Source organism: Hakea prostrata, chromosome 2 (genome assembly GCF_041222555.1).
Source record: "Hakea prostrata isolate BN-2017 chromosome 2, UWA_Hpros_2, whole genome shotgun sequence".
Taxonomy (NCBI): domain Eukaryota; kingdom Viridiplantae; phylum Streptophyta; class Magnoliopsida; order Proteales; family Proteaceae; genus Hakea; species Hakea prostrata.
Window position 1 is genome coordinate 27,699,611 of NC_142601.1, and position 11,465 is coordinate 27,711,075.

The window sequence follows — 11,465 nt, forward strand, 5'->3', positions numbered from 1 at the left end:
CTCCATCATTGTTCTTTCCCTTCTTGAAATACCTTACCGCCTCGTATACCCTACGGAGGATCGCGAAGACCTCCTACACCTCCTCTTCCGTTGCCATAGCCATAGTACTCGGTGTCGCCGTTTTTGTTGCTCTCTGATCTTCTGTCGTCTGATATATCGCTGATTTCTCGGGGATATATCGTTGATAAATTGTTTTTATCATGTTGCTGGGGTGTCCAGCGATATATCGCCGAGAAATTGGGTGCAAACTTTAACCCAAAAAAAAATAAAAAATAAAAAAATTGTGGTGCAACCGTGCAACCCTCGACGGTTCGACCTCTTTACGAGGACATTGCCACTGAGCGAAACTTTGATAATTCTGTTTCCTCCAGCCGATCCACAATTTTTTTCTTTGGGTAGAAATCCACGACACAGTTTCAGCGATTGGAGAAAGTGGGGGGGACAGAGAGAAGAGTGTCGCCATAAGTCTTGAGGCCATGACCATGAGTGCATACGGTAGGCTAATTGACAATCCGTTTCTGGTATTTTGTCACGCTTCTCCTCCCCAGACCCTTCTTCCCAAATTCCCATTTGTTCTTCCAACACTGCATTCCTCTCCTGTACTTAATCTATGCTTTCCCATAAACATCCACCGGACCAATCTTAGCTCTTGCAATCGTTCCTCTAAACCTCTAAAAGCTGCAATGTCTTCTTCACCTTCAGCAGAGAAAGATACCCAACCTTTCTCTGTGCTCTTTGTCTGCCTTGGCAATATCTGCAGAAGCCCTGCTGCGGAAGCCGTTTTCAGGGAGATTGTCAAGAGAAGAGGGCTTCAATCTAAGTTCAAAATCGACTCTGCCGGCACTATTGACTATCATGAGGTTCTTCTTTATATTCATCTTCATCTTCATCTGCGCTTAGTATTTGGAATTCTTAATCAACTAGTAGAATAACTGAAGAAATTTCGGATTTTGTACAGGGTGACCGAGCTGATCCACGGATGAGGGCTGCTTCTAAACAGCGTGATATCGAGGTAACCTCCATTTCGAGGCCAATACGAATATCTGATTTCAGAGATTTTGATCTCATTCTCGCTATGGACCAGCAAAACAAAGGTAGAAAAAGTTAATAGATTATCCTATACGTTTTGTTTGGTATAAATTCTAATGAGGAATTTTCCTCCAAAGAACTTTCTCCATTTCCTACATGTGATTTTTATCCCCACCATAGCAAGTAAAATTGGATTTAGAACTACACTTTTTTCAGTAAAGCGGGTGGGGATAACTCATAGCTCCTCATAGTAATCAGGGAAGAGAGGGCTTTTAATGCTGGATTTTTGTTTCTTGTTTTATTCGATTTAGGATGATCTTGATCGATTTGTTTTATATATAGATGACATACTGGAGGCTTTTAATAGGTGGAGATTCAAGGAGAACCTCCCATTTGAAGCCCATGAGAAGGTCTGTGTACTCTTTTTTAAGTTCTGGAGTTATGTTTCTCTGAGCTGAAATATATCAGCAAGATGTAACTTTTTTTTTTTTTAATTGATTCTTTGCGGTTCTGGAGTTTAAGCCAATGTGTTTGAATATACTGAAAATTTTATTGATTCTGTTCGGTTCTGCAGGTTAAGCTAATGTGCTCTTATTGTAAGAAACACGATGAAACTGAAGTTCCAGACCCTTACTATGGGGGACCTCAAGGTTTTGAGAAGGTAAGCCAGCAACAAATTTTTAAATTTGATCTGCATTTGACCTCTGATACTCGAAGACAACTTGGAGTTGAGATTTTTCTTCATCTAAAACGTTGATATGAACTGCTAATGTACTGGATACAACATATGGATCTCTTCAGTAACCTTATTAGATTGATATTGGATATTGGTTTGTTATTGAAATAGTTTAGAATGAATTAGACAACACTGAGCTCTATGGTATCAGGAGGGCATGTGAGTCATGAAGCTGAAATTTGCCTTGTTTGATAAATGTTAGATAGGAATTTATTTGCGCTTCAGTTTAAAATCTCTGCTTGAATGTGATGTTGGTTTTTAGTTGGCAGTGCCTTTCCACTATTTCCCAGTTTTTGCAATTGCTTGGGATTTGATGTGTCAGGCCTCGCAAATTTATGATGCTTGCTTTTAAATTTTTGAAACTTTAAATCTGAATCTTAAATTTATTTTTTGGCTCTTTTACTTTTTTCGGTCAAACAATTTATCGTTTGGTTAGGGGGAAAGGAACATCACTGGGATGTATAACGGCTGATTTCCATAGGTCTTCTATATGTAAAACAACTTGGCAAATTTACATGGTCTTCTGTTTGTACTGCTTCTAATGGCAGCACAGTAGTGTTTTTGCCTCTGTGGGAGCTCATGATCTACATCTAGTTGTTTTCACAGTGTTCCTTGGGAAAATCAGTTCCCAACCATGATGTTGATGTCCTGCGATCGAGAGTTTTGCAGGGGTTTCTTCATGGTTAGTTGTAAAGTATAGAGACAGGACTTCTAATTTTGGGAAGAGACATGACTTCTAGAAGATTATATGTATAAGTTGAAAAATAGTTATCTTTTAGATGATGTACAAATTTTGAAATTTGGTTACAGTTGAGCTAAATCCATACATAAACAGAGAATGTAAAATCAACTCCATGATTGTTATAAGTTCTAAAGATGGAATTGTATTATATGAAGACAGTTAGAGCTCAACAGGTTTCTTCTATGTATTATCTCATGGAATTGATCTTACGGAAGGACCAAAATACAATGTCGATCTAGTTTGTAAGGAAAATATTTGTTTTTGGTGCTAAAGTAATATAAGTTGTGTCCAGCATAGTGTCATTGATTTACAACTCTACTGATGATCTCAAATCTCCCTTTCTTTCCAAGTGCGTAGTCGTGTTTTAGCTTAGCATACCCCAACAATTTGTTTTTAGATTTTCATTCGGTTGCAATCACCCCATGACTGAAATTTCTTCTTACTTTCACTATATACTAATGTATAATCCCTTCTAATGCCAGGTTTTGGATTTACTTGAAGATGCCTGTGAATCATTGCTGGACAGCATCCTAAATGATAACAGCCATATTCTGGACTCAAAGGTCAAGTGATTGCAGCTTCTGTGTTTGCTCTGTTATTTGATTGTGTATTCTTTTTATTTTTTCAAATAGCAATATCCATAATAGATATATGGAGAATTGGGCAACCATGGAAACAAAGTAAGTATTTTCCCTCTCTTTGTAAAAGCATAGAATACAGGCTTGTTTTTCTTTTCTCCATTGCTCAAATTCATTGTTACAAGTTAGAAGTTGGAGATTAAATGGATATCCGTCGGATATATCAAATACAAGGTAACTCCTCAAGAACCATATGAAACATAGGGTGCCCATATATTAAATTTTCAGTTTAGATAGGTATCCAATTGTGATAAATATAATATGACATATCAGTTTACCCTTAAATCAAAAGTGCAGACTAGTATAATTTGAAAGCATGTAAATACCCTAACATGTATACAGCCTAAATTAAACATAAAGAAGACATGATCTTCGTATCTAGCACAAGCATCCTAAGAGGGGGGGGGGGGGATGTTTCAAATTGTTACCGGATATTAGTCTTTCAATACAACATGAAGATTAACAGTCCTAAGCATTGTAAAGTTCCCATTATTTGTAGAATTCCACTCTTTGTAATATACCACATTATGTATGCCACCATCTCTATTTAAATTTAAAGAAAGTTCTCCCAATAATATAGTTGATTGGGGATTTCATCGTGAACGTAGACTTCACACTGAAGATCGAACCACGTTAAAATCATGTATTCATTCTGAACATGGTATCAGAGCATACCTGGATTTGCTCGGTTTGCAATCGTTTTTAGAATCGTGGCTGCTTTTTTTTTCTTGGCCTTCACGTTGTCGATTTTGTTGAACCTTTCAACCCGTAATGGCCTTTCTGCTTATCAGAGGTAACGGAGAAGAGAAACACGAATCGTTGCCGTTCAACGTAACACCAAATTCTCACCCTTTCTCTCCAGTGAACCGGTTAGCCACAAATTTCTCCTGTTTAGAGAATATCTTCTCGTCTCTCATTGCTAGGATTTGGTAATTGCAGAGAAGCTCCCCCTTCTTGATCTCATACGAAGCTTCGTGTGAACTCAGCGTGAAATCCTTCCGAGCTCGTGTGTATTGGAATGGAACCGGTGGGCGGTACCTGAGTTGCAACCTTGTTTCATCACTTGCCAGGGTACTTATCAATCTAGGTAAGAAAAACGGAGAATTCACCTGTTCACAAAAAAAAAACATGTTCTGTCCGGATAAGTCCTAATCTCCTTTTTTGATCTTGTTATTAAAAAAAAAATAATAATAATAAATAAAAAAAAAACAAACAAAACATCTTTTTGGATCTCACATGTTGTAGCTTTTTGTTTTATTTGGTAGGTTTGTTTCATTTGGTTGGTGGGTTGTAGGTACTAAAAATAAAATAAAATAAAAAAAAAAGGAAGGGAAAGAAGAGAAGAAAGGGTGGAGTGTTCATCATGACTGACCCAAAGGTTTCATACGAATCTACTGGTCGCCTTACCCCAACCTTATTCAATAAAAGAATTTTTTTGACTTGGTCTCGTGTAATAACCGTTGTCTTAGGTGGCCATTCTAAGATTGACCATGTTAATGGACAGACTAAAGTTCCTGATGTTGCTGACCCCAAATATGGTGAATGGCTTGCCAATGTTAATCAAGTTATGACTTGACTTTTTAATTCTATGGAGCCTCAGATATATGATATATTTACTTACTCTGAAATGACTGAATCTTTGTGGGATGTCTTGAAACTCATGTATGGACAAGCTGATAATTCTTCTAGGATCTTTGAATTGCAATAAGAGAATGCCCATGTTAAGCAAGGCCCTTTTTAGTATTTCTCTTTGATCATTTTGGAAACCTTAAAAAGAAATGGGACAAACTTCGTCAATATCGTCCATCAGCCCACACTATTGATGAATATATTAAAAGAGATGAGCATGACTGTGTATTTCAACTGTTAGCTAGTATTCATCCTAAATATGAAGACTTAAAAAGATAGATACTTATGAATCTAGAAATTCCCACATTCACTACTGTTTGTGCCATTATTTAGAGAGAAGAAATTAGAAGACTTGTTATGCAATTTGAATATAAAATAGGGACTATTGCCCATGTTGCAAAAAGAAACATTGCTCCTAATTTTGACTCTGGAAATCAATTCTCTTAAGGTCATCATCGTGGGAAAGCTCGTGGAACTCGACCTACTTATCATTGTGATCATTGTAATCATGATGATCATTCTAAAGAACCATGCTGGTATTTGCACCCTCACTTGCATTCTTCTAAAGATTAGCACCACTAAAACATAAGATCTAAAAATTGTTGTACAAGCAGGCTCTTCAGATTTTCAAGGTTCTCTTGAACAAATTGCATCTCACCTACAACAGTTCCTTCAGTCAAATAGTTATGTTCGCTCAACTGCTGAATCAAGCAATGTTGCTCACACCGCTGGTACTCCCCTTGCCCTTTCAACTTCATCTTAGAATTTCTTTATAGTGGATTAAGGTGCTACTGACAGTATGTGTCATTCTTCATATTGTTTATCTGATTTGAGTACTGTTAAAGTGGACTCCTTCCTTCCTATTATAGTTGTTAATGGCACTACTGTTCTTATTCAAGGACATGAGAAGTTGAATTTATTTTCAACAAAAGCAGATGCATTGTTTGTGCCATCTTTGTCTATGAATTTATTATCAGTTAGCAAGATTACTAAATGTTTGAATTGCAATGTGATATTTTCCAAGGACAAAGCAATATTTCAGGACAGCAGAACCGAATTGACAATTGGTGAAGGTCGCTTGCAACATGGTCTCTATGTGTTGGACTCTCCAAATAATGCTTTAGTATTGACATATGGGCCATCCTTCTGATATGATTCTAAAATTTTGGAATTCATCTTTCTCTTTTGATTTTAGTTGTAGTGATGTTTGTCATTTTGCTAAGCAACATAGGTTACCCTTTCCGAACAGTACTCATGTTTCCACTACGTTTTTTGAGATTGTGCATTTTGATGTTTGGCACTCTCCTGTGATTTCTATAGATGGTTTTAAATTATTCATTAGTTTTATTGATGAAATTACAAGTCACGTGGATATATTTATCGAGATCCAGGAATGAAGTTCTGCAAATATTTCAAGACTTTTGCAATATGGTTCACATTCAATTTTAGACTGGCATTAAAATCTTGTGAACAAATAATGACACAGAGTATCAAATACCCCTTTCCAGTCCTATTTTAGAAATATGAGAATCTTGCATCAAACATCATGTGTTGGCACATCTCAACAAAATCGGATTGTTGAACGTAAGAATATGCATTTGCTTTAGGTGACCCGTTCTTTTATTTTTTCATGGAAATCTTCCCAAAGTTTATTGGTCTGATGCTATTCTTACAAGTTGTTATTTAATTAATCGTCTTCCAAGTAGTGTGTTACAATTCAAGATTCCACTAGAAGTTCTCTATAATCTTCCAATTACAATGACTCATCTTATATTCTTTAGTTGTGTTGTTTATGTTCACTCGCAGCATGGTAGCAAATTTGTTCCTCGCTCTCAGAAGTGTGTTTTTGGGGTACTCGACATCACAAAATGACTATAAATGCTATAATCCTTCCACCAAGAAAGTTTTTATTTCTCATGATGTTTCCTTTAAGGAGACTCACATGTTTTATCCTGGAAGGAGTCAAAATTAGGGGGAGAATAACATTGATAATTATCATGAACTTGTTGTGCATGAATTTGCTCCTACCCCATTACTAAGTGTGTCAGATAGCTCATCAATTGACATTGAGCAACGAAACAATCTTGATACTCAAGAAGAACCATAAATATTGGCTTCACCTGATAATGGGTAGACATCATCTATACAAATTCGAAGGTCAACTTGAGTCTCTAAACCTTCCATCAGATTACATGACTTCTTAACATATCATACAGTAAAATATCCCATTCAATCTCATATTTATTATGATCATATTTCTCCTCAATTCCTTGCCATTTTAACTACTATTAAGGATTATAAGGAACAAATTAATTATTTTGAAGCCAATAATTCATCAGTGTGGATCAAGGTTATGGAAGATGAATTAAAGGCCCTTGATAAGAATCATACATGGGATATTGTTCCACTCCCAAATGATTTACACCTAGTTGGTTGTCGATGGGTGTATAAGACCAAATACAACAGTGATGACACAATTGAAAGATACAAGGCTAGGCTTGTTGCTAAAGGATATACCCAAACATATGTGGTTGACTATAAGGAAACTTTTGCATCTGTAGTTAAGATGAACACTGTAAAAGTGTTAATGTCAATAGCGTCAATTGTGAATGACCTCTCTTTCAAATGGACGTTAAGGATGCATTCTTACAAGGAGATTTGCTAGAAGAAGTATACATAGAAGTTCCTCTAGGTCATCCATTAAAAATTCAAAATGGTATTGCCTGTAGATTGAAGAAGGCAATATATGGTCATAAGCAATCACCACGAGTGTGGTATGAGAAGTTAAGTACATCCCTTATAGATTTTGGATTCAAAAGAAGTGGATCAGACTCTTCAATGTTTGTCAAGGAAACTATTGGCTGTACAGTTGTCATCTTAGTTTATGTCGATCACATAGTTATCATTGGAGATAATCATCAAGAAATTACCACTCTCAAACAATATTTGGACAAAACTTTTGACATCAAGGATCTGGGAAAATTTTGATATTTTATTGGTATTGAAGTTGAAAGATCTAATAAGGGATTGTTCATTTGTCAAAAGAAGTATACTCTTGACATTCTAAAAGAAATTGAAAAAATGGGTGTGAAACCAGCTAATTCTCCCATGGACAATAATGGCAAAGTGGTAGTGATTCTACTCCTCTGCAAGATATTGGTTGTTTCCAACGATTAGTAGAATGACTAATTTATCTTACTATCACTAGGCCTGATATTGCATATGCTGTGAGTTATGTGAGCCAATTCATGCATACTCCTACCAAAAGACATATGGAGTTTGTAGACCGTATTCTATGTATCACATCCACTCAGCCAGTACCCTATCTGGAAAACCAGAGTGTGTGATCCACAATCCCGAAGATCCAGTATTCGAGGAAATCATCCTCCCACATTCACAATAATATAATTAAGAACAAGATTAAATCAAATGTTAACTTTATTAATCAAAATCAAGATATGGTTGAAGAATACAATCAGAGTGCGGAAAATGATACCAATCAAAGGTAGAGTGAGGCGGAAAAATCACTCCACAGACAAGCGGAAGGTAGATCAATAGCCAGTGAAGATTACAACCGGTTCGCAACATGAAAGGGAGAACGAACAACTAAGGTCTCAACGAATCTAATCAAGATAAAAAATAGGATGAGACGATATCCCATCGCTAGCACACAAGTGCTAAAGCCGAACTACTTCTGATAAGCATCAGTCTTGTACTGATAGTCTTCACAACGTAGTCACCATAGTCAGTATAGTAAGAGTCATCAACTTGGTCTCCATAGTACTGACCATCATAGTCAACAGTAGTATTACCTGCAGAAAAGTCTAACAGAAGATATTGCAAAAAGGAGTGAGTTCAAAATAACTCAGCAAGGCAGTTCAATTCATAATAACAAAATAACACATGGAAGCAAACCATATAAAATGCAATATGATATGAAACAGACAATGCATATATGCTTCTAACTCTATGTATGCTGGTCTCTATTGGCAGACATGCTTTAAGTCATAGCACCATAATTCTTTGGGGTCGTCAATCACTCCCCTTCAACCATTTAAGATATCTTGGGTCTGCCGTGGTAATTGGGTTAAGGCATCCATCTCGGACATTCCGTGGCTGGGGTTTAGGTCACCGCTCTCTCACATCACCATTGGTCAAGTATTGGCGAATGTCAGGGTTAAGCCTAGCCAAATGCAAGTCTTCTACTTAGTTATATCAACTTAGTTCCAGATACTTCCATTCCTTGCCCCGGGCGATCCTTTCTGGTATCCTTCACCTTAGAGTCATTGCATCTTTATGGTAAAACCCACCATCTCAGACATCAGATTCATCAACCCTATTGGCCAGTTACATAAAGCTAACAAGTACTTTCGTTTCCTCTCACAGGTTGGTTACCGGTCTTGATTTCAGGGGCTTACGTTCCACTTCTGCAACTGTACCGATGAATGGCCTCTCACGAGTATCCACAATGTGACTCATGTCCCATACAGATATGCCGAATCTTAAGTGCCCACAAATCCCCATTGCTACCATGGGTTGCTCAGTCTCAATTCCCTTCCGATCGGGTCTGATATAGTGGGGACATCCTAGCCAAACACTTCTAGACATGCCCTAGGTATGTCAACCAGTAATCAGGAAAAGCGCCAAGGGGCACCATAGGAAAATGTCCTATACCACCTCCACTGGTGTCCAAAGGCAGGAACGCCAAAAGGGCATCCCCATTCCCCAATCACAACCTAGGAAATCACATTCCCAATCAGTCATTCACAAGCACAACTGTTAATACAACATATATCATTCATAATTGAAATAACAATTAAATAATAAGAACAAGTACTACTGTAGTTGAAGAACTACAGCAGCCATGTGATTATAAGAAACTAATTACAGCAGTGATATGATCATGTAATTCTAAAACAAATACAAGTAGGCATGCATATTAGGTTAGTAGAGATCAACTGTCCTTACCTTAAGTAATCTTTAAAGAATTCCATAGAATTAATGAGGAAGAGGTCCAAGACTAGCAATTAGAACCTAAACAAGCATATAACTATCATTAGGAATAAGCCCTAGAAGATTAGAAGTCAAATGGAAGCAAACAGAGCTGTTTTGAGGCTACTGTCTGTGTTGGTCGATTGGTTGGTCAATTGGCCAATCGACCAAATAGTCGACCAATGAGATAGTACGGGGCTGCAAACCCTAATTTGATCATAACTTCTTTGTTTGAAGTCCGATTGGTCCGAAATTCGAAAGGGAGCATCCTAGAACATATTAGGACTATCTAAGAAGGTCAAAGTATCAAGTCTTGGTTAAAAGATAGCTTCTTGATTGAGCTTAAAGATTTAGGGTCTTAACATATACTATCCAGGGTTTACATGGAAAGGCTAGGGTGAATAAAGGTTCACCCTAGGGAAATCAAAATTAAGAAGGGCTTTGGGGGTGACCCAATAATTAACAAGGAAAGTTAGGGTTTCCTAAGTTGGTCTTTTCATGAAGGTTAGCCTAAATTGGGTCCTAAGATGACCCAAGGTAGGTTCACAGGATGAAAGGGATTAATTTGCTTAACAATTTAATTTTAAGGATGTAATTGGGGAGAACTAGAAATTTAGGGTTCCCAATTGGATACACTCTCATGAGGGTTACCCAATTTGGATATTCTCTCATGAGGGTTACCCAAGGGTTTCCTCCCACAATCAACCACTTGTTACATTGCCTAGATAAGAAAGGAAAGGGATTCACCCAACCAATAATAGGGATCCAAGGAAAAGGGTGTGAGACCTTTCCCACAATCACAAACTTTATAGGAACAATCAATACAAGGGAGTGTAATCAAGAATCAAAGTATCAAGAATATCAAGAACCAAGAGTATAACCATATGGTTTCAAGAACATAGAGTGAATTGCTAGGGCTAAAAGTATTAGAGAAGAGGTCATTACAGTAGTGTAATACCCTTCTCATAACCAGAAGATCAGAAGTATAGAAGAAAGAACAAATCAAAGAAGGAACGAATTGATTACTAACCTTTTAGAAGAAGAACCGATGAAGAAACTTGAATGGATACTTGAGGATCATCCTTGGCTTTGGAGGAGAGGTTCTAGGGTTCTTCCCACGTTCTCCAGAGGCTTAGCACTGATTGTGAGTGAAAAACACGGAGTTCCCCCCCCCCTTTAAATAGCCTAAAGAGTCCCAAAATTGCAAGGATTTCAGTTAAAGACCAAAACAACCCTGTTGGTCGATTGGCCAATGGACCAATCAATCGACCAACCAAGTCAGTAAGCCCAAAACAGGGATGTAATGGGCCTAACTTCAATATCCTTGGATGGACTTCATAGCACACCTCAAACAACTTACCTAGCATTGAGGGATGTCTTTAAACCAGGTCCAACTAGGCTTTTGGCCCATCAACCAAGTTCTTCTTCACAAATGAGTAGTCCAACTCCAAATCAAGTAAGGTTTCAATAAGGAAGCACCATTATCAATATCCATGGGTTTTAGATCAAACACCATGTCTTCTACTGAGATGGCCCATAGAGACTTCTTCCTTCACTTTGGGTCTTTGGATCTACACTAAGGAAGAGGTCTGACTTGACTTTCTAAGACCTTCCAAGGATAACAACACTGTACTTAATGTCCAATTTCAAGGTCAAACATTAAACAAGCCCTTCTTCACCCAAAATAGATAGGGTGTCT

At 37.4% G+C, this 11,465-nt stretch overlaps 1 protein-coding gene across 1 annotated transcript; it reads left to right on the forward strand.

The window, feature by feature from the left end:
- The first annotated feature begins 376 nt into the window (after positions 1-376).
- LOC149024169 (uncharacterized) lies at positions 377-6,155 on the forward strand. The gene is made up of 8 exons (XM_089144490.1): positions 377-860; positions 959-1,094; positions 1,372-1,439; positions 1,604-1,690; positions 2,990-3,070; positions 5,223-5,310; positions 5,389-5,505; positions 5,799-6,155. Exons 1-8 carry the CDS (start codon positions 477-479, stop codon positions 5,843-5,845), a joined length of 1,008 nt encoding a protein of 335 aa, XP_089000616.1. The 5' UTR covers positions 377-476; the 3' UTR covers positions 5,846-6,155.
- The last annotated feature ends 5,310 nt before the right edge of the window (positions 6,156-11,465 follow it).

What these genes read in the sequence shown, in the direction of transcription:
- LOC149024169 (XM_089144490.1), top strand. Translation starts at nt 477, where the DNA reads ATGACCATGAGTGCATACGGTAGGCTAATTGACAATCCGTTTCTGGTA. An exon ending in TATGGACCAGCAAAACAAAG is followed by an intron (nt 1,095 to 1,371) that starts GTAGAAAAAGTT and finishes TTTTATATATAG; the next exon opens with ATGACATACTGGAGGCTTTT. An exon ending in CAATGTTGCTCACACCGCTG is followed by an intron (nt 5,506 to 5,798) that starts GTACTCCCCTTG and finishes ATATTTTCCAAG; the next exon opens with GACAAAGCAATATTTCAGGA.